Consider the following 23664-nt stretch of genomic DNA (forward strand, 5'->3'; position numbering starts at 1 on the left):
ACGGAGGTGGAGGACATATAAAGTTTAGCTTTATATGTCACATGTACATTGAAGCATACAGTGAAATGGATCATTCGCATCAAATCAAACCAGTGAGAATTGTGCTGGGTGCCACCATGTCTCCATAGCATGCCCAGAGCTTACTAACCCTAAACTGTATACTTTTGGAGTGTGGGAGGAAACCAGAGCACCCAGAGGAAACCCCCATGGTCACAGTACAGACAGCTGCAGGAATCGAACCCTGATCTTACAGCTGTTGCTGCAAGTGTTACGCTACCATGACACCCCCGTGTCAATCAGCACAACACAACGGGCCAGACAGTCTGTACAGTGCTATACTGTTCGACATTCTATAACCAAGGCTGTGCGGGAGAGACACGAACAGGAAACACAATGTTAATGTCATCGTTTACATACAGAACTTTATTAAAATGGAATAAGAAATGAAATAGGATTTAAACATTCTACCGAGGCTCTGAAAAAACAGTACAATGATTTACAGTTCATTTTATGTATTGCTTTTGTAAGGCTTTAAGGAGGCCCAAGATAAAAAGTAATAACCAATAAGCAAAACATTCTCTGTAGCCAGACGACAGAGGTGTACTGGCACCCCCAGCGTCAGTAATGACGCTGGACAACTGCCCGGAGGTAAAGACTTCAGAGAACTGAACCCGGGGGGGGGGGGGAGAAAGGGAGAAAGTCTCCTGACCAAAGGACTTCAGGAGCACCTAGATGATAAACCCACCATTCTTCTGTTTCGTCTGGCAGGACTACCCCCCCCCCCCCCAACCACTACACCTCCCCACCCACCCATGCCGGCCAAGGAGCTGCCCTGAGGATGCTTCAAGTCCATCTGACTCTGCTACACCTAGATCTGTCAGAACACCTTGCAGTCTTACACTCGCTCAGTCCTCCCTCCATCATTTGTCTTTGGCCCAGTGCAGACAACCCAACCTCTTCCTTCTCTTCCCACACTCCACCTTTTTTTTTTAAATAATCACTCCCACTACTTGGCCATTACTGGCAAAGCCAATAGTTATGTTGAAGGGCATGTTTGCTTGGCCTCGGGGTCAGGTAAACTGACTCAGCGTGCTGGACTCTGAGCTCCAGAGTTTACCCAATCCCTTTTGGCAGGGTGAGAGAGAGGAGGGAGGGGAGGGAGGAGGGAATGGCGGGGAGCAGGGAAGGGAGGGAGGAGGGAGGGGACGGCGGGGAGCAGCGAGGGGACGGCGGGGAGCAGCGAGGGGACGGCGGGGAGCAGCGAGGGGAGGGAGGAGGGAGGGGACGGCGGGGAGCAGGGAGGGGAGGGAGGGGTCGGCAGGGAGCAGGGAGGGGAAAGAGGACAGGCAGGGGGAGAAATCCCTTGACACATATCAGAGGCCAGACCCAATCAGGACAAGCAAGGTTGCCCCTGGGGGGTGGGACTATGGGGTTGCCAGAGGCAGGCATCTCCTTCCTACCTCTGCCCCCCGTGTCATGCCCTCTTGGTGTGGCTGGTGAGCTGGTGGGTGCTCAGGTCCTTCTTGAGCTTGAAGCGGTCACCACACTGCGGGCAGGTATGCATGTGCAGTTGCATGTGGCGCTCCAGCATGCGGCCATCGGCCTGCACCTGGAAGCAGACTTCGCAGAGGGCCTGCCCAGCGACCAGGTGCGAGGCCAGGTGCCGCAGGTGCTCCTGCTTGCGGTAACTGCCCTGGCCGCAGCACGGGCACACGTAGCGGGCCTCGCCCCTGTGCATGTCCAGGTGCAGCCGCAGCAGCCGCTCGCGCAGGAAGCTCTTGCCGCAGAGCGGGCAGGTAAACTCGCGCTCCCGGGTGTGCGTGGCCTGGTGTTCTCGCAGGTGGCAGCGCTGGTAGAAGCCCCGGCCGCACAGCTGGCAGACATGCCGGCGGCGGGGCGACGACCCCCCCTCTGGCCCGGGCGGGCTCGGCCCGCATCGCGCCATGTGCTCGGCCCACGGCCGCTCCTCCTCGAAGGCTAGCGGACAGTGAGGGCAGCGGTAGGTGGCATCAGGGGTCACCCCCACCGTCTCCTCGGCCACCTGATGCTCCTGCATGTGTTCCTCCAGCTGCCACGAGGCGGGGAAGGCCTGCCCGCACACTGGGCAGGCGCAGGCCTCCTCCGGCGGCTGTTCCAGGCCCAGGCCCTGCTCGCCGGTACCCAGGCATCGCTCGGCGTGCTCCTGCAGGCGGCCGCCTTTCACCAGGACGCGGCCGCACTTGCCGCAGGCGCACACGCTCTCCCGGTGGTGGGCCACATAGTGCTCAGCCCGCTCACTCTCGGGCAGCGCCACGCCGCACAGCTCACAGGCCGGGCCCAGCGGGCTGCCACCTGCCCCCGCTCCCTCGTCCTCCTCCTTTAGGCCTCCGTCCTCCTCCTCGTCCTCCTCCTCCTCATCCGTCCAGCTTCCCGGGTCCCGCTCTGGAGGGGGCGGCTGGCCGAAGTGGCTGTAAGGTGGTGACAAGTCTTCCTCCAAGCCGGGAGTCAGCTCGCCCTCAGCCGCCACTTGCACAACCGTCAGATCACCAAGGTTGGTGGCCGCTGTGTCCTCGGGCTCTGTTTTGACCTCAGGCCGTGTGCAGTCTGCCTCTCCCTCGCCTCCTCCTTCCCCGGCTGTTGCCATGGTGTCCAGGGTGAGCGTCCCCCTGCCGCGGGCCGGCGGCGGATCCCCGGGCTGGGGCAGGGCCCGGCGGCTGTCACAGGTCAGCGAGTGCTCGTCCAGCAGCCGCTCGCAGCTGAAGACAAAACCACAGCGGTCGCAGGTGTAGCGGCGGCCAAACCGCCGGTGCAGCCGGCCCCCTTTCAGCCCATTGCCCCGGCTCGGCTTGCGGCTGGGCCTGTCGGGGCTGGCGTCGGCCACCGCCGCTGCCTCTCTCATCCCGTTCAGCTCCGAATCACCAGCCTGATCTTTGGGCCCGGCCCTGGGCACCTTGCCATCACCCGGCAGCAGGCCGTGCATTCGGACGCCGAACAGCATGGAGCCTCTAGGCGGGCCGAAGGGCGGGGAGGGGGCACTGTCCTCCCGCACCTCCTCCAGACTCCGGGGGACGTAGTAGAGCTGCAGGAAGGTCATGGCCGAGCGAAGCTCTTCGAAGTCAGAGGGGACGCCGACCAGCCGGCCCAGGTACATGAGTTGCAGAATGAGGTCGAAGCACTCGGCGGTGACGGGAGCCTGACTCAGGCTGAGGTCGCCCGTCAGCTGCTGCTGACCGATGAACAGCATGCGGAAGTAGGAGCTGCAGGCCGTCAGCACGGCGCGGTGGGCGCGGAAGTAGATGTCGCCGATGATGATGCAGCAGTCGCAGAGGAAGCCCCACTCCCGCTGGTTGTTCAGCTGCTGAAGGACGTATTCGCTGTGGCTGGGCCGCGCCATCCTCGGGACGTGTCCCCCCCACGACCCGCCTCCTCCCGCCAGGGCTTCCTGCAAAGAGCAAAAGCTCAGCGTCAGCTCGAGAGGTATTTTATTTCAACATCAGACTTCTTTGACACAGCTACATTGAAACGTACAGTGAAATACGTCATTGTGCACCCACAACTAACACAGCGGTCCGAGGATGTGCTGCAGCCAGCCCGCTGTTAGGGATGGCACAGTAGCACAAGGGTTAGCATAACACTTCACAACCCCAGACCGTGATCGGGCCTCAATTCCCACCGCTGTCTTTAAGGAGTTTGTATGTTCTCCTGTGACGACTGTGGGCTTCCTCAGATTACCCTGGTGTGCTCCCACATTCCAACGCACGCGAGTCAGGGTCGGTAAGCTGCGAGCGCGCTACGTTGGCGCTGAAAGCAGGGCAACACTTGCGGGCAGCCCCCGGCACATCATCAGCACAAACCATCTATTCCACTGTTTGTTTCAATGTACTGTACACGTGACAAGTAAATCTAGTCTCATTTTTAATCAGCCCATGCATGTCATCATGCTTCCAGCACCAACACAGCTTGCCCACAATTCACAAACCTCCACTCGTACGTCTGTGGAATGGGAGAGGAAAGCGGAGCACCCTGGCGATTCGGGGAGAATATACAAAGAGATGGCAGCCGGGATGAAGCCCAGTCACTGGTGCTGCAAACTGTTATGCTAGCCACCATTGTGCTGCCTTATTTTTATTTCTACATGAGTTTATTTGTCGCTTTGCATCGAAACCGATTGAAATGTGTCATTTAGCATCAATAACCAAGGATTTGCTGGGGGAAGCCCTTCAGTGTCACCAGACATTCTATCACCGACACAACGTGCCAGCCACGCTTAGCAATAAAGACAACAGCAGCAAAAACAAGCTCCTTGCCCACCCGTCCACCCTCTCACACACCAGACACAAGCTGCTTCCAACACCAACACAGAACTTCCACAAATCATTTGCCCGAACCCTTACATCCTTGGAATGTGGGAGGAAACGGGAGCACACGGAGGAGGCACACAGGGGCACAGGGAGAATGTGCAAACTCCTTACAGACAGCTGCAGGAATTGAACCCCGATCGCGGATCGCTACACTACCACTTCATTTTGTGTTTGGTGGTCAGATGCACAGGGGCAGTGCATGACTCACTGGCAGAGATCAGGCGACCTGTACTGGGCCCAGCACACAGATACAAATTGCAAGGAAGGCGCGTCAGCGTCTTTTGTTTCTGAGGAGGTTAAAGAGGTTCACTTGTCACCGAACATTCTAACAAACTTCTACAGGAGCACTTTTGGAAGTATCCTGACCAGCAGCATCATGGTCTGGTACAGCAAGTCAAAAGTTCAGGAACACAAGAAGCTGCAGAGAGTAGCTGTCCAATACATTACGCACTCATCCCTCCCCACCATCGGAAGTACCTACAGAGGCCGCTGGCTCAAGGAGGCAACATCCGGGCAATGCCATCTTCTTGCAGCTACCGTTGGGCAGATGGCACAGAAGCCTGAAGTCCTACACCGCCAGGTTTACGACCTTTTCGATCTTGAAACCAGTCAGGATACATTCAACAGTACACTTGTGGAGAGTCTGGTGATAAGCCAACCCTCCCCTTCCTTCTAAGAAAGTAAAGAAGCTGGTGTGCCTTCCTTTTATGTGCTGGGCCCAGGACTGGTTGTCCGATACGTTACCAAGGAATTTAAAGCTGCATGTAAATCTCCTTTGCACACACTTTGACATTATCAAGCTGCAGGGGGTGCAGAAGCCATTTATGAGGATACTAACTGGACCAGAGGGGCTTGAGCAATAAGGAGGGGCTGGCCACACTGGATCTTTATTCCCTGGAGTGCAGGGGAATGAGGGGTGACCTCACGGAAGTTTATAAAATTGTGAGGAGTGTGGATAAGGTGGATGGTCATAGTGTTTTCTTCAGGATTGGGGAGTCCAAAACTGGAGGGCACAGATACAAGGTAAGAAGGAAAAGATTTAAACAAGACCCAAGAGGTAACTCCTTTACTCAGAGGACCTCAAATGAGCTGCCGGAAGAAGTGGATGCTGTGGTCAGCATGGCACTGTCAGGCTGAAGGGCCTGTTTCTTGCTGTATGACTATAGAACTATTAAGACGTTCCAGTTTAATGACATTTTTTCCTATTAACAAGGTGACCAAGACTGTACACAGTAAACCAAGTACAGTCACTTACACTTGAAAAGCAGCACCAAGGACGCGGACCCCCAGACAGGGAGGGCACTTGGACAGCTCCTGTAACGTGGGACGACAGGATGGGTGTGGGCTTAACATTGGGAAATGGAGGTCAGTGTAGATACAGCTCCAGGTCAGTGTGGCCACATAGGGCTGAAGGGCCATTCTCTGTGCTGTACAGCCCCGTGACTGACATTCGCCATTCATAGTCATAGTAGTCATAGTCATACTTTATTAAACCCGGGGGAAATTGGTTAAGCCAATTCAGCCAAATGGACTATACACATGGGCAGTGAGAGGAAGAAAGAGTCCTACAATAACTGGGATTACTGAAAATTCAAAACTCAGAGGTGCAAGGGGAAAACAGGAGTCCTCGTGCAAGATTCCCTCAAAGTTAACTTGCAGGTTGTGCTGGTGGTAAGGAAGGCAAATGCAATGTTAGCATTCATTTTGAGAGGACTAGAATATACAGTACAATCAAGGCTGTAATGCTAAGGGTATATAAGACATCGCTCAGACCACATTTGGAGTATTGAGAGAGAAGTTTCGGACCCCATATCTCCACGGAGGAGGTTCACAGGAATGATCCCGGGAATAAGGGAGTTAATGTATGAAGAGCATTTGATGGCTCTGGGCTTGTACTCACAGGAATTAGGAAGAATGAGGAGAGATCTCATTGAAACCTACCGTATATTGAAAGGCCTGCATAGAATGAACGAGGAGAGGATGTTCCCAGTAGTGGGAGAATCCAGAAGGAGAGGGCACAGCTTCCAAATGGAAAGATGCCCCTGTAGAACAAAGATGAGGAGAAGTTTCTTTAGCCAGAGGTTTGCGAATCTGTGGAATTCATTGCCACAGATGGCTGTGAAGGCCAAATCACTGAGTATATTTAAAGCAGAGGTTGACAGCAAGGGTGTCAAAGTTTGAGAAGAATGGCTTTGACAGAGAGAAAATACATCAACCACGACAGAATGGTGGAACAGACTTAATGGGCCGAATGGCCCAACATTACTCCAATCTTTTGTGGTCTTATGGTGAAATATAGTGGATTCCAGTTATTTGGGACACATCGGCACCAGTATGTTTTGGCCCAATTAAGCGGATGCCCCAATTAGCCGAAGTTTCATGGAAATCGTTAAAAAGGCAAAAAAAAAAGACAAACTTCCATTTAACAAGAACAAATCATGTATTTAAATGAAATACAGAACAAGTTAGAACGCTATCAATACTAAAGTATTATAAAACTGTACTACTTTCTAATAGTTATTGACAGAGGAATTCATCCAGTGTCTGTATACTGCCATGTTCCTTTGATGAACAAAATCAGTACAGACAACTAGTGTAGATAATGGACTGCTGCTTCATACAATGCCAATGACTTCATTTTCACTGTAACATTCAAGATGACTGTCAATACCTACAAACTCTTCACAGTTTCTAACTTGAAGTACTGAAATTATTTCATTTTCACCTGATGACTGTTTCTGGCATCTCCAAGCTGAATGCTTGAAACCGCAGTGAGCAGAACAATTCTAAATTGTCTCACTGCTTTATTTCTTGCCATCGATCAGCAACAAGAGTCGCTGCTTTTTTAAAAAAAAACACAAGCGCATGCAACTGACACTATTTAAACTGTCTGCTCTAAGCATGGCGCAGTGTCTAACAGCCACACAAGTGCATACACCTGTTCGGGAACAGTCTCCTGTCCCAATTAAGTGGCAAAGTGTCCCAAATAAAGGAAGGGAATCCCAGCTATTCTCTTGATTAGGTTTTGCTCTTTAAGCTTTGTCCCAAACATTAAATGATTGCCAAGTTGACGGGAATCCACTGCACACACCAATGGAACTAGCTCAGATTGGTCAACATGGACAAGCTGGGCTGAATGGTTTTTCTGCTTTACAATTCAATAAAGCAGCAACTGGAGAATTTAAATCCAATTAGTTAAGTACAGCTGGAATAAATACTCTTTAAGTAATGGTAAATTCACCAACTTGTCCTGGTCTACCAACGTGGACACTACAGCCAAGGAAGCTCACCAGCATCTCTACTTCCTCAGGGGATTAAAGAAATATGGCGTGTCCCCTTTGACACTGATGAATTTTTACAGATGTACATTAGAAAGCATAGAAATCCAAGAAACAATAGAATCAATGAAAGACCACACCCAACAGGACAACAAACAACCATGGGCCAAAAAAAAAAGAACAGACTGTGCAAATGCCAAATAAAAGTAATAAATAAATCAGCAATAGAGATCGAGAACACGAGATGAAAAGTCCTTGAAAGTGAGCCCATGGGTTGTGGGAACAGTTCAGTGATAGGTGCAAGAGAAGTTAAGTGAAGTTATCCCTTTGGTTCAAGAGCCTATTGGCTGAGGGGTAATAACTGTCCCTGAACCTGGTAGTATGGGTCCCGAGGCTCCTGTACCTTCTTCCTGATGGAAGCAGCGAGACAGCATGGCCTCAATTGTGAGAGTCTTTGACAATGGATGCTGCTTTCCTCCAACAGCTCTCCATGCAGATCTACTCATGGTGGAGAGGCCTTTACCCATGATGATCTGGGCTGTTTCCACTATCTTCTGTAGGATTTTCTGTTCAAGGGCATTGGTGTATCAGTGATGCAGCCAGTCAACATATGCTCCACCACACATCTATAGAAGTTTGTCAAAGTTTTATATGTCATGCCAAATCTTCGTAAACTTCTAAGTAGAGGTGCTGTTTTGCTTTTTTTGCTGGGCCCAGAACATACCTTCTGAAATAATAATACCGAGGAATTTAAAGTTGTTGATCCTTTACACCCCTAATGAGGACTGGCTCACAGGCCTCTGGCTTCCTCCTCCTGAAGTCAGTAATCACTCCTTGGACTTGCCAACATTGAGTGAGAGGTTGTTGTTGTGGCATCACTCAGCCAGATTTTCAGTCTCCCTCCTTTAAGCTGATTCACCACATTTGACTCGGCCTACGACAGTGGTGTCATCAGCAAATTTAAATATGGCATTGGAGCTGTGCTTAGCCTCAGTCATAAGTGTAAAGCGAGTAGAGCAGGGGGCCAAGCTAAGCTCACAGCCTTGTGGTGCATCTATGCTGATGGAGATTGTGGAGGAGATGTTTTTGCCAATACGAACTGACTGGGGTCTCCAAATGAGGAAATCAAGGATCCAATTGCACAAGGAGTACTGAGGCCAGGGCCTTGAGGCTTATTGATGAGCTTTGAGGGGAAAACAGCATTGAATACCAAGCTGTAGTCGATAAAGAGCATCATAACGGTCAAAGTGAGCAAAGGCAACATTGAGCTCATTTGGAAGCGAATCTCTCTTTTCCCACCAGCAGGTCAGCAGGTGCAGGGGTACTCCACACTCTGCAGGCTCCCCTGCCAGTCATCCACCATCCTGACTAGGAAATCTATCAAGGTTCCTTCACCATCTCCAGATTTAAATCCTGAAACTCCCTCTCCAAAAGCACAATGACAGTCCTTCACCACTAAAAAAAGCACCAGGGAAAACAGCTGCAGAGTGAATGCCCTGACATGTAAGTTACTAGAGATAACATCTGCAAGAAAAGGCCCAAAATATTGATGGAATCATGAAGAAGGCACACCAGCAACTCTATTTCATTTGGAGTTTGAGGGGATTAGGCATGTCACCAAGACTGTTGCAAATGTCTATAGGTGTACCGTGGAGAGGATTCTGACTGGGTGCATCACTGTGACCTTCGCACAGGATCAGAAGGAGGTTGCAGAGGTTGTAAACTCAGCCAGCAACATCATGAGCATTAGCCTTCCCACCATCAAGGATATCAAAAGGCAGCGCCTCAAGAAAGTGACATCCATCAATAAAGTCCCTCACCATCCAGGGTATGCTTTGTTCTCATTGCTACCATCAGGGAGGAGGTACAGGAGCCTGAAGACACACATTCAACGCTTTAGGAACAGTTTCTTACCCTCCGCAATCAGATCTTCGAATAGACCATAAAACCTTGAACACTACCTCATTACTCTGCTCTCTTTTCAGTGAGGACACCATGAGACACAGGAGCAGAATTAGGCCATTCGGCCCGTCGTCTCTGCTCCACCATGGCAGATTTATTACCCCTCTCAACCCCATTCTCCTGCCTTCCTCTCTGTAACCTTTGACCTCCAAACTAATCAACAACCTATTAACCTTCACTTTAAATACACCTAATGACTTGGCCTCCACAGCTATCTGTGGCAATGAATTCCACAGATTCACCACCCTCTGGCTAAAGAAATTCCTCCTCATCTCTGTTGTAAAAGCAGCATCCTTCTATTCTGATCCTAGACTCTCCAACTACAAGGAAATATCCCCTCCAGCCACACTCAATGTGGGCCTTTCAATACTCCAAAGTTCCAATAAGATCACCCCTCATTTGTCTAAACTCCAGAGTGTACAGGCCCAGAGACATCAAATACTCTCCATGTTAACCCTTTTATTTGCAGAACTCACAATACTCCAAGTGCAGTCTGACCATTGCCTTACATGGCCCCAACATTACATCCTTGTTTTATATTCTAGTCCTCACGAAATGAATGCCAACATTGAAGTTGCCTTCCTCACTGCCGACTCAACCTGTGCTAACCTTCAGGGAATCCTGCACGAGGGCTCCCAAGTATTCTTTGCACCTCTGATTTCTGAATTTGTTCTCCATTTAGAAAATAGACTATGCTTTAATTCAATCTACCAAAATGCATGACCATACGCTTCCCTATACTGTATTCCATCTACCACTTCTTTGCTCATTCTCCCAATCGGTCCAAGTTCTTCTGCATACTCCCTGCTTCCTCAATACTATCTGCCCCTCTCTTTATCTTTGTATTGTCTGAAAACTCGGCCACAAAGCCATCAATTCCATCATCGATACATGTATAATGTGAAACGAAGCAGTCCCAACGCCGACCCCTGCAGAACATCACAAGTCACTGGCATCCAGACAGGAAAGCCCCCCCTTTATTCCCACTTTTTGCCTCCTGCCAATCAGCCCATCTTAGACCACAAGACATAGGAGCAGAAATTAGGCCATTTAGCCCATCAGGTCTGCTCCATCATTCACTCATGGCTGATCCTTTTTTTCTCTCCTCCTCAACCCCATTTCCCGGCCTTCTCCCCGTAACCTTTGATGCCATGTCCAATCAAAAACCTATTAATCTCTGCCTTAAATACACCCAATGATCTGGCCTCCACAGCTACGTGGCAACAAATTCCAAAATTCACCACCCTCTGGCTAAAGAAATTTCCCTGCATCTCTGTTTTGAACAGATGCCCCTCTATCCTGAGGCTGTGCCCTCTTGTCCTAGACTCTCCCACTATGGGAAACATCCTTTCCACATCTACTCTGTCTAGGCCTTTCAACATTCTAAAGGTTTCAATGAGATCCACCCCGCCCCCATACTTCTAAATTCCAGTGAGTACAGATCCAGAGCCATCAAATATTCCTCGTATGATAACCCTTTCATTCCTGGAATCATCCTTGTGAACTTCCTCTGGACCCTCTTTGATGCTAGCACATCTTTTCTAAGATGAAGCACCCAAAACTGTTCACAATACTCAAGGTGAGGCCTCACCAGTGCCTTATAAAGCCTCAGCGTCACATCCCTGCCCTAGTATTCTAGACCTCTTGAAATGAATGTTAACATTGCATTTGCCTTCCTCACCACTGACTCAACCTGCAAGTTAACCTTTAGGGTGCTCTGCACAAGGACTCCCAAATCCATTTGCATCTCAGATTTTTGGATTTTCTCCCTGTTTATTTCTACTACCAAAGTGCATGACCATGCATTTTCCAACATTATATTTCATTTGCCACCTTCTTGCCCATTCTCCTAATCTGTCCAAGTTCTTCTTCATCCTACTCGTTTCCTCAACACTAACTGCCCCTCCACCAATCTTTGTATCATCTACAAACTTGGCAACAAAGCCATCTATTTCATCATCTAATTCATTGGTATACAGCATAAAAAGAAGTGGTCCCAACACCAACCCCAGCGGAACACTAGTCACTGACAGCCAACCAGAAAAGGATACTTTTATTCCCACTCGCTGCCTCCTACCAATCAGAATCAGCCAATGCTCTAACCATGTTAGTAACATTCCTGTAATACTACAGGCTCTTAACTTGGTAAGTAGCCTCATGTGTAGCACCTTCTCAAAGGCCTTTTGAAAATCCAAATATACAACATCCACTGCATCCCCTTTTATATATCCTTTTGTAATTTCCTCAAAGAATTGCAACAGGTTTGTCAGGCAATATTTTCCCCAAAGGAAACCATGCTGACTTTGTCCTATCTTAGTCTGTGTCACCAAGTATTCCAGCACATAATACTTAACAATTGACTCTAACATCTTCCCAAACACTGAGGTCAGGCTGACTAGTCAATAATTTCCTTTCTGCTGCCTTCCTCCTTTCTTAAAAAGTGGAGTGACATTTGCAATTTTCCAGTCCTCTGGCACCATGCCAGAGGCCGATGATTTCTGAAAGATCATTGCTAATGCCTCCACAATCTCTAACACTACCTCTTTCAAACCATAGGGTGCAGTTCATCTGGTCCGGGTGACTTACGTACCCTTAGGTCTTTCAGCTTTTTCAGCACATTTTCTCTTGTAATAGTAACTGCACCCACTTCTTTTCCTTCATACAACATCTGGCACACTGCTAGTATCTTTCCTATAATTCAAAGGTCTCTCATCTTGTTCAGCAGCCTGGTGTACAGCACTTCGTCAACGGTCTTCCAAAATTCTAAGTAAACAACATCCACGGACTCTCCTTTGTCTCTCCTGCCTGTTATTCCCTCAAAGAATTCCAACAGATTTGTTAGGCAATATCTCCTCATAAGGAAACCATGCTGATTTCTACCTATTTTATATAGTGTGTGAGGAAGTATTTGACCACCGACCCTTTGTTTTCATAAGTGACTATTACAACCATGGCCTTTTTATCAATTTAACCGAGAATTTTTACTTCTGAATCATATGTTCCTATGTTCCTTCCCCCACCACCCCCACCCCATCCACAGTAGAGGCCTAAAAACAGGGAAAATTATAAAGCATGAAAAACTAAAAATTCAAAACCTGAAATATTAGCACTTCAACGGTACTCATCCCCTTCGCTCAGTACCTAGTTGAACCACCTCTTTGAGCTATTACTGCCAGCAGTCTTTTTGGACAAGTCTCTATTGGCTTTCCACAACATGATAGAGCAAGATTTGTCCACTCCTCCTCGCAAATATTGCTCAAGCTGTGCCAGGTTAGTTGGGGAGCAATCTTGAGGTCTTGACAGAGACATTCAATTGAGTTAAGGTCAGGACTCTGACTGGGCATCAATTTTCTTCATTTGAAGCCACTCCATGGTGCTCTGGCAGTGTGCTTTGAGTCGCTGTTCTGCTGAAAGTTCCAACCAGAAGACCTTCTACATCTTTACAGTATTTTCTAACTGACCCTTTGCAAAGTCTTTATGGGCAAGGAAATGCTTTTTTTTTTAAAAAAAAAGTCAGGGCTTCTTCCCCACCACTCTTCCATAAATACCCATTTTTTATGCAAGGCCTGAAGGATTGTCAGGCCAAGAACTTCATCTCCAGTTGCAGCCACTGACTTCTGCAGCTCACTTAGAGTAACTGTTGGCATCACAGTAGCCTCTCTTACAAATGACATTTTTCTTTGGTGACCTAATTTAGAGGGGTGGTCTGACCTAGGCAGTGTGGGTGTGGTGTCATATTTTTCCACTTTTTCCAAGATGGACTGCACTGAGCTCTGTGGTATATTCAGTGCCTTTGAGAAGGCTTTGTACCCTTCCCCAGATTCGTGCTTCTCTATTATCATTTCCCTGACTTGCCTTGAATGCTCTTTTGTCTTCATTTTGGTTTAGTTTGTTAAAAATCTACCATACTGTCAGACCTTACAGAGAAAGGGGGTATTTATTCAACGAATTCATCGAAAACAGGTGATCCTCCAATTTTCTACATCGACAAATTGGGTGAGTTGATAAGGTAATAAACAATAATGCTCCAGAAAAAAGTTAGCATTGTAATCACAAAGGTGATAAATACTTTTTCAGCCTCACAATTTTGGTTTTCAATTTTTAAATAAATTGTCGACAGGTTTTGGAATTTTTCTTCTGATTTGACATGATGCACAATGTTTTGTAAATTAGCTCAAAAAAATCACCACTTAAATATATTCTACATTTAAAAAATGAGACAGTAAAATATGAAAACACTTTTTCAAGGCACTGCATTTGTTTCTTTGTAACCTGAGACCTCATCTTTAATAATGGACTCCATATCTTCCCAACCACTGAAGTCAGGCTACCTGGCCTATACTTCCCTGTCTTTTGCCTCCCTCCCTTCTTAAAGAGTGGAGTGAGAATGAGTAATTCTTAAAAGATCATGACTGATGTCTCTTCAGCTACCTCTTTCAGAACTCTGGGGTGCAATCCATTTACCATTATTTTTTCATACACACTCAGTGGCCACTTTATTAGGTACACCTGCTTGATAATGCAAATATCTAATCCGCCAATCATGTGGCAGCAACTCAATGCATAAAAGCGTTCTAAAAGCAGTTGTTGTTCAGACCAAACATCAGAACTAGGAATAAATGTGATCTAAGTGACTCTGACAGTGGAATGATTGTTGGTGCCAGACGGGGTGATTTGACTATCTCGGAAACTGCTGATTTCCTGGGATTTTCAAACACAGTGTCTAGAGTTTACAGAGTGTGGTGCCAAAAACAAAACAAAAAAAATTCAGTGAGCAGCAGTTCAGTGGGTGAAAATATTAATGAGAGAGGAGAAGATTCAGAGCAGAATGGCCAGACTGGTTCAAGCTGACAGGAAGGTGTAGTAACTCAAATAACCACACTTACAACAGCAGTGTCCAGAAGAGCATCTCTGAATGCATAACGTGTCGTACCTAAATATGGATGGACTATAGCAGCAGAAGACCAAAATGCATTCAGTGGCCACTTTATTAGGTACCTCCTGTACCAATAAAATGGCCATTGAGTACATAATCTTACTGTTAGTAATTTTAATATATTGCACTGTACTGCTGCCAGTCAGATCCATCACACACACAACCCTCCCTACAATTGATGACATCTTCAGGAGGCTGAAATGGGGGCTTCCCTTCCACAATTATTGATGCTGCTCTCACTTGCATCACCATTTCCCGAACATCTGCCCCTACCGCATTTCCACCCCTCAACATGACAGGGATAGGGTTCCCCCTTTCCTCACCTACCACCCCATACACCTCCACATCATTCTGTGCAATTTCCACCACTTCCAACAGAATCCTCCCACCAACCACATCTTTCCCTCACCTCCCCTCCCCCCCCACTTCTCTCCTTTCCCCAGGGATCGCTCACTCTGCAATTTCCTTGTCCACCCCTCTCTCCCACTGATCTCCCTCCTGACACTTATTCTTGCAAGCGTGACAAAGTCTGCAGGAATAAGTACGTTTGTGTGCAAGTTTGAAATGTAGTTGCCCATACACCTCCACCCTTACCACTATATTGAGCCCCAAATGATTTTCCAGCTGAGGCAACACATCACCTGCAACTTTGTCTGAATCATATACAGTATCAATGTTCATGGTGTAGCCTCCTCTACATTGGTGAAACACAATGTGGATTGGGAAACTGCTTTGTCAAGCACCTTCATACTGTCCTCCAGAAAAGATAGGATCTCCCGGCGGCTATCCATTTCAATTTGACTTCTCTTTCCAACATGGCGGTCGATAGCCTCCTCTACTGCCATGATGAGATTAATCTCAAGTTGTAGGATCAACATCTCATATTCTTTCTAGGTTACTTCCAACCTGAAGTTCAATTTCTCTACCCTCCAGTACCTACTCTCCTCTGCTCCTATTACCCCTTCTCTTCCCCTGCCTTCATAACCTACTCATCCCCTCCCTCTCGTTCCCCTCCTCCTTCCCTTTCTCCCATGGCTCCTTCTGGTAAGATGACTGTGCATTTGGATGCACTGGCCTCTCGGGGGCCAACCAAAGGTGTTTTTTTTTCTTGGTTTAAATGCTTTTTTTTAATGATTGCAAGACAATGCTGCTGGACTCCCAAGAGCTTTGGGCACTGCAGGTCTATGCCATCAGTGAGCTGCTCATTGGCAGAGGTGCTGGGTGCAGACCATGTTTCTACCTGTTGCAGGAGGGCATCGGAGTTGGTGCACAAAGGTGTTGTGCAGTGTAACCATGGGTGACTGTCTTGGATTGCAATATTGACAATGTAATATGCCACAGGCCTGTTTCTCTTGTATGGTGGTGTGACAGAGAGCGGGGGAGTTGCACTGCCTCAGTTGTAATGAGGATCAGGCCTCAAGCCGCAGGCTTGCCTACTGTTGCAGTCCAGGCAAGGAGACGCCAGAGACTGTGTACTATGGCTTCCGAGCTTGGATGGGGGCTGGCCTCTCCCATCAGTGCTGTCCTCCAGTGTTCGACTGGTGGAATGGCAGGCTAGACTGAGTGTTGTGCACCGGCGAGAAGTGCATCATCAAATTGCAGGACATGTCGCTCAGGGACTTGGGATAGATAGTGTGTGTATAAATGAGCATGACTGTTTTTGTTTGGCTTGCTATTTTGAACGTGCTGTGTATGCTTTGCACCTTGGCCTTAGAAGAACACGGTTTCATTCAGCTATATTCCTGTCTGGTTGAATAATAATTAAACATATTTGATTTGATAGTCTTCTATTGACTGTCTTCTACTAGATTCCTCCTTCTTCAGCCCTTTACCTCTTTCACCTAACCCCTTCCCCACCCACCTTCCCCCTCCCCTGGTCTCACCTATCAGTTTGTATTCCTTCCCCTCCACCACCACCTCAATCTGACTTCTGCCACCTCCTTTCCCCGTACCGATGAAGGGCCTCGGCCCAAAACGTTAACTGCTTATTTCCCTCCATTAATGCTGCCTGGAGTTTTGCCAGCATTTTCTGTCTGTGTGTTGTTCAGGAGGCAGCATCCATCATTAAGGACCCTCACCATCCAGGACACACCTTTGTGGTACAACCATCAGGGAGGAGCTACAGGAGGCTAACAAACCACATTCAACAATACTGGAGCAGCTTCTTCCCTTCCACCATCAGGTTTCTGATGTCAATGAACACTACCTCATTATTTCTTTTTTTTAAAAATGTTCATTAGAGATACTGGGTGGTGGGGTGGAGATACATCTCTACCAAAGGAGGTGCAAGGCGCTCGTTGCCTCTGTTAGCCTGCAGATCCCGCTTGAGCAAGCTGCAGTACCTGCTACATCTTCAGTGTCACATGAAACGATAGGAGCAAACGGTGGATGGTCGTATGAACAGCCGGTGCGCATCGCAAGTCCTGGGTATGTGACCACCGATGCCAGGCAGACAATCTCTGAAGAGTATTGATATGCTCAATACATTCAAAAACTTCTATAGTTATACCGTGGAGAACATTATGACAGGCTGCATCACTGTCTGGTATGGAAGGGCTACTGCACAGGACCAAAAGCTGCAGAAGGTTGTAAATCTAGTCAGCTCCATCTTGGGCACTAGCCTACAAAGTACCCAGGACATCTTTAGGGAGCAGTGTCTCAGAAAGGCAGCATCCATTATTAAGGACCTCCAGCACCCAGGGCATGTCCTTTTCTCACTGTTACCATCAGGCAGGAGGTACAGAAGCCTTGAAGGCACACACTCAGCGATTCAGGAACAGCTTCTTTCCCTCTGCCAATCGTTTCCTAAATGGACATTGAATCTTTGGACACTACCTCACTTTTTAAAAAAAATATACAGTATTTCTGTTTTTGCACTTTTTAAAAAATCTATTCAATACACTTAATTGATTTACTTGTTCATTTATTATTATTTTTCTCTCTGCTAGATTATGTATTGCATTGAACTGCTGCTGCCAAGTTAACAAATTTCACCGTCACATGCTGGTGATAATAAACCTGATTCTGATTGTGGCTCGGATCACCTGTTTTATAGAGACACTACTCAGAAGAACCACTTCTGCAGAAAAATTTGCCAGGAACGATTGCAGTCATAAAGACCAGAATCACTGGCGTCATTCAACGCAGCATGAAAACGGGCCCTTCCAACCCAACAAGCCCAATTACACCCACGTGACCAAACAACCTACTAACCCGAACGTCCTTGGTATATGGCAGAAAACCAGAGCACCCGGACAAAGACCACGCAGTCATGGGGAGAATGTACAAACTCCTGACAGACAACAGCAGAATTGAACCCAGTTTGCTGGCACTGTGAAGTGTCACTCTATGCTGACTTATTTTGCTCTATTTATTTTGTAATTTAGAACACAGAAAACCTACAGCACAATCCAGGCCCTTCGGCCCACAATGCTGTGCCAGACATGTACTTGCTTTAAAAATTACCTAGGGTTACCCATAGCCAGAAGGCAGGGGTGCAGTGCTAGCTGGAGTGCGTCGGGAACCTCTAAGAAAAAAGCCGAAATAAACAAGCTAATTAATTAGGTGCCGCCCAGGGTGATTTGAGCATCTCAGAAACTGCTGATCTCCTGGGATTTTTTACACACAACAGACTCTGGAATTTACAAAGAATGGTGCCAAAAACAAAAAAAATCCAGCGAGTGGCTGTTCTGTGAGCGAAAACATCTTGTTAAATCCACTCGCTGGATTTTTTTTGTTTTTGGCACCATTCTTTGTAAACTCCAGAGTCTGTTGTGCGTAAAAATCCCAGGAGATCAGCAGTTTCTGAGATACTCAAATCACCCTGGGCGACACCTAATTAATTAGCTTGTTTATTTCGGCTTTTTTCTTAAAGAGGAGCTGGACGCGCTCCAGCTAGCACTGCACCCCTGCCAGAAGGACAGGAGCAACAGGGGCAAAGGAGCCTACCAAATATTGAAAGACCTAGTCAGAATGGATGAAGTGAATGTAGAGGGCTGTGGGAGAGTCTGGAGCCAGGGGGCACAGCTTTGGTATACAAGGACGTCCCTTGACACAGAAATGAGGAGGAATTTATTTAGCCAGAGGGTAGTGAATCTGTCGAATTCGCTACCATAGATGGTGGAGGAGGCCAACTCATTGGGTATATTTATAGCAGAAGATGATAGGTTTTTGATGAGTAAGAGCATTAAAGGTTACAGGGATAAGGCCGACTATATCTGATGGGCTGCATGGCTAATTCTACACCTATGTCTTATGGTCTAAAATGTAGCCTGTACATCTCTTTTAAAGTCTCCCCCCCCCAAACCTAAATGTATGGCTTCTGGTATTTCACATTTCCATGCTTCAGAAGAGACTGTCTACCCTACCCAAGCCCCTCATGACCTTATTCGTCTCCACCCAGCCTCCGGTGCTCCAGAGAAATCCACACAAGTTTGTCCAATTTCACCTTACAGCTCATAAGTCACCATGCCAACTAAATTACTTACAACAGCTGGTCCCATTTGCCAGTATCCATCTAAACCTTTCCTACCTCGGCGGAGGTTGATGAAAGCAGATTCTCTGATTTTTTTTGGTCAAGGTAGAGGCAGCTCAATTCTTGATAAACAAAAGCTGGGTTGAAATATTTGAGGGCAGACAGCAACGAGGAGTGGGGATTACAGTCACAGTGAGCTCACTGGAGGGGCCGAGCGGCCTCTTCCTGTCTCTCACGCGGGGTGGGGGAGGGGGAAGGGTGTGGGGAGAGGTAATTGTGTTTCTGACCAGCTCCGGAGGCAGGAACCAAGTTTCAGCCCTCAAGCCTTTCAGCGCCTGGCACCTTTGGCTGCCGCGTTAGGAGAGCCTGATAAATGCAGGTAGAGGTGTCGATCTAACGACCTCGTCTCTTTCAGCCTAGCCCCAAACTACACCCGCCCCTCACTGCCTCCAGTTCCTGGGGACAGTACAATCACACCCAATCGGTGTGAAAAAACGCCTGTTCTGACGAAGAGGCTTGGCCCGAAACGTCGACTGTTATTCCTTTCCATAGATGCTGTCTGACTTGCTGAGTTCCTCCTACATTTTTTGTGTTACTTCGTAGTATTTCTGTTCCCAGGGCCGAAGCAATACACCCGTCCCGTATGCATTAGTCCTGTTCCCGGGGCCGATGCAACACACCCGTCCCGTATGCATTAGTCCTGTTCCCGGGGCCGATGCAATACATCCGTCCCGTTTGTACGAGTCCTGTTCCCGGTTTGCTAAACTCCAGTTCCCGCGGGCAGCCGCAACATCCTCAGCCGGTAACACAGCCCCAGCCCCAGCTCACGTTGTCTCGGTACCGGGGGTAACCGTTTCCAGCTCGGCCTCGGTTCCCCGGGACCGACAGCGCCACCTCTCCCCGTTAGTCTGGCCCCGATTCCAGCTCACCAGCCGCGCCCACCCACCCCTTACCTGAGCACTGAAGTGCGGCCGACCTTGGTTCGGTGGCTGAGCTGCCGCCGAGCAAGGCACCTCTCCCGGGCCAGGAGCAACCTTCCCTCGGGCCAGGACTCGACTCAATACATCACAGGAAATGCGCTGCTGTCTCTCCTCCTTAAAGGGGAAATGTACCGCACGAACTCGCAGAGGTTGCACAGAGTGGCCACACTGTTGGCAGGCCCGGACGAGCCGAGTTATTATCGTGCGCACACGTACGGTGAGCTACAGGTACAATGAACAACTTGCTCGCAGCAGCATCGGATGCACGTACGTTCAGAGCAACACGCGGGGCAACAATCATACAGCATGCTGAAGTTTTATTTAAAAAAAAGACTGTAAAACAATGCACAAAATCTGCAGGGTCTCAGCAATCCAGGCAGCATCTATGGAAAGGAATGGATAGACGCCGTTACCAGCCGAGACTCTCCTCAGGACGAGAAAGGAACGGGGTGGGTGGGGGACAAGAAGGCGGGGGAAGGGGAGGAGCGTGAACTGGCAGGTGATAGGTGGGGATGGTGTGAGAAGCTGGGAGATGTCTGTGCAGTTTCTCAGTCATCCAGGTCATTGTATATCAAACAATAGTACCAGGAGGTAATCGGTGAAAGAGGTAAAGGAGGTGATAGGAAGAACAGCTAAAGTTCTGTAGAAGAAGGAATCTGATCGGAGAGGACAGTGGACCATAGGAGAAAGGGAAGGAGGAGAGGAACCAGAGGGAGGGGAGCAGAATGGGGAATGGAAAAGGGGGGGGCGGGGGGATTTACTGGAAGTTAGAGAAATCAATGTTCATGCTCAGGCTGGGGTCCACCCAGAAAGAATATGAGATGTTGCTCTGAGTGTGGACTCATCATGATAGGAGAGGAGGCCGTGGACTGAAGTGTCAGAATGGGAATGGGAAGTAGAGTTGAAATGGCTGATTGAGATAGGTTGATAGTTTTGAAAGACTGAAGGTGGGAAAAGACTCATTTGGATCACAAAAGGTAGCGTGAAGTGATTGGGCTACACATCCCACATAATCCCCGGTCTGCTTTTGCAGCAAGGTGCAGTTGTGCTTTAGTGCATCAGAGTGTTCTCTTTGACCTCCCTCGTGATGTTCCCGCTTCTCTGTTAGCACAGTACAGGCCCCTCAGCCCACTCTTAGATCAGTCTAACACTTTGCTCTAACATAGCCCTTTATTTTTCTGTCTTCCATGTAAGAGTCCCTTAAATGTCCTTAACGTATATGCCTTTACCACCAACTCCCGCGGCACGTTCCACACACCCATCACTCTGTGTAAAAAAAAACTTACCTTTGAATTCATCCCTTTATTTTCCTTCAATCACTTCAAAATTATGCCCTCTTGTATTAGCAATTGCTGCTCTGGGGTAAATGTCTCTGGCTGTCCATTCTATCAAAGCCTCTTATCTTATACACCTCTATCAAGCTCATCCTCCTTCACTCCAAGGAGAAAAGCCCGAGCTCACTCAACCTATCCTCATAAGACGCACTCTCTAATCCAGTTAGCATCCTGGTAAATCTCTGCAACCTCTCTAAAGCTTCCACATCTTTCCTATAATGAGGCAAACAGCACAGAACACAGTATTCCAAGTGTGGTCTAACCAGGATTTTATAGATCCTCAATATTACCTCACAGCTCTTAATCTCCTTATTAATGAAGAACAACATGCCGAACATCTTAGCAACCCAATCAACTTGTGCATAACTTAAAAGGAATCAAAGACATGGACCCCAAGTATGGATACATTGTTTGATATTAGTTTCTTATTGTCACATGTACCAAGGTTCAATGAAAGTACTGTCTTACATACAGTGCACGGAGATAGAACAAGGTAAAGCCACAACAATTCAGCATAAAGTGTAACAGCTGCAGCGAAAATGCAGTACGGGTGAACGACAAAGTTCAAGTTCAAAACAGGGTAGATTGTGACACCAAGAGTCCATCTTATTGTCCAAGAGGACCTTTCAAGAGTTTGATAACAGCGGGATAGTAGCTGTCCTTAAGTCTTGTGGTACGTGCTTACAGGCTTTTGTATCTTTTACCAGATGGGAGAGGCAAGAAGAGAGAATGTTCAGGGTGGGTGGGGTCTTTGAATACACTGGTTACTGAGGCAGCAAGAAGTATAGACAGAGTCCACAGAGGGAGGCTGGTTTCTGTGATGTACTTAGCTCTGTCTACAACTCTGCAGTTCCTTGCAGACACGTGCAGAGAAGTTGTTATACCCAGATGTGCTGATTCCAGATAGGGAACGCTTTCTGTGGTGCATTGGCAAAAGTTGGTAGAGAGTTGACTGGGATAGGTTGAATTTCTTTAACTGAGGAAGCAGAGATGTTGGTGAGCTTTCTTGGTCATGAAATTCACATCGTTAGACCAGGACGGACTATTGGTGATGTTCATACCTAGTAGAAAGTTCTCAACCTTCTCAGACTGTTGATGTAAACACTAGTGTGTCTACCTGATTGTGAAAGGACTACTTTGAATTACAGCAACTTCAGGTTAAAAGCCTGCTAGGTTACTTTTTGTTCATATGCATAAATATTTATATACAAAACTCTTTGCTCCTCTACCATTCATAGTGGCTCCACAGGAGATAGCATAGAGAAATCTAACATTCAGACATGGTTTACTCTGCTATAGTGATAGAGTCATAGTTATACCATCCAGGAACAGACCCTTCTGCCCAACTCATCCATGCTGACCAGGTTGTCTATCCAGGCTTGTCCCAGCAGCCAGCACTTGACCTACATCACTCTAAATCTTTCCTATCCTTGTACTTGTCCAAGTGTCTTTTAAATGTTGTAACTGTGTCCATTTCTACCACTTCATCTGGCAACTCGTTCCATATACCCACCACACTCTGGCTGAAAAGATTGCCCCTCAGGTTCCTTTTAAATCTTTCCCCTCCGACCTTAAATCTATGCCCTCTACCCTTGGGAGTAAAGACTGCATATGCACCCTATCTAAGACCCACATAATTGTATAAAACTCTATAGGACCATGAGAGTATAAGACGTGGAGCAGAATAGGCTATTTGGCCCATTAAGTCTGCTCTGACAGTCGCCCATAGCTGATTTATTTTCCCTCTGAAACCTTTTCTCCTGCTTTCTCCCCATAATATTTGACACCCTTATTAATTCAGTAAATTAAATAAATATTTTTTTAAATTGTCTACACCTCTATTTCTTCTACAGAAATACATGACCGTACACTTCCCTACACTGTATTCTATCTGCCACTTCTTTGCCCTTTCTCATAATCTGTCCAAGTCCTTCTGCAGACAATCAAGTCCTCCTCAGATCCTCACACTGTCCCATGTTGAACTCCCTTGGTCAAAGTTTCAACCTTACAGACAGATAGAAGTGAGGTAGGAGGCTCTGTCCTTTGACCTTGCTCTGCAGTTCAAAGTCAGGTTCAGATTTATTTATCACATGTACATCGAAACATACAGTGAAATGCATCATTTGCATTAGCAACCAGCACAACCTAAGGATGTGCTGGGGGCAGCCCGCAAGTGTTGCCACACATTTCTGGCCAATGTAGCATGCCCACCAAGTTCAGCAGAATGCAAACAACAAGTTCCAATTCAATTGTCATTCAACCATGCGCATGTACACAACTAAACAAAACATCGTTCCTCTGGGGGCCAAGATGCAAAACGCAGTTGATACAGTCACACACAGTACATACAGTCACTAAAT

At 47.6% G+C, this 23664-nt stretch overlaps 1 protein-coding gene across 1 annotated transcript; it reads right to left on the reverse strand.

The window, feature by feature from the left end:
* Nucleotides 1–408: 408 nt before the first annotated feature.
* Nucleotides 409–20183, reverse strand: zbtb1 (zinc finger and BTB domain containing 1). Its single transcript, XM_063045564.1, has 2 exons — nt 19944–20183; nt 409–3421 (listed from the first exon to the last, which is right to left on the reverse strand). Exon 2 carries the CDS (start codon nt 3371–3373, stop codon nt 1475–1477), a length of 1899 nt encoding a protein of 632 aa, XP_062901634.1. The 5' UTR covers nt 3374–3421; nt 19944–20183; the 3' UTR covers nt 409–1474.
* Between the last annotated feature and the right edge of the window lie 3481 nt (nt 20184–23664).

Source organism: Mobula hypostoma, chromosome 1 (genome assembly GCF_963921235.1).
Source record: "Mobula hypostoma chromosome 1, sMobHyp1.1, whole genome shotgun sequence".
In the NCBI taxonomy this organism is placed as follows: domain Eukaryota; kingdom Metazoa; phylum Chordata; class Chondrichthyes; order Myliobatiformes; family Myliobatidae; genus Mobula; species Mobula hypostoma.

Excerpts from the sequence above, each read along its gene's own strand:
- zbtb1 (XM_063045564.1), bottom strand. The coding sequence starts at position 3,373 with ATGGCGCGGCCCAGCCACAGCGAATACGTCCTTCAGCAGCTGAACAAC.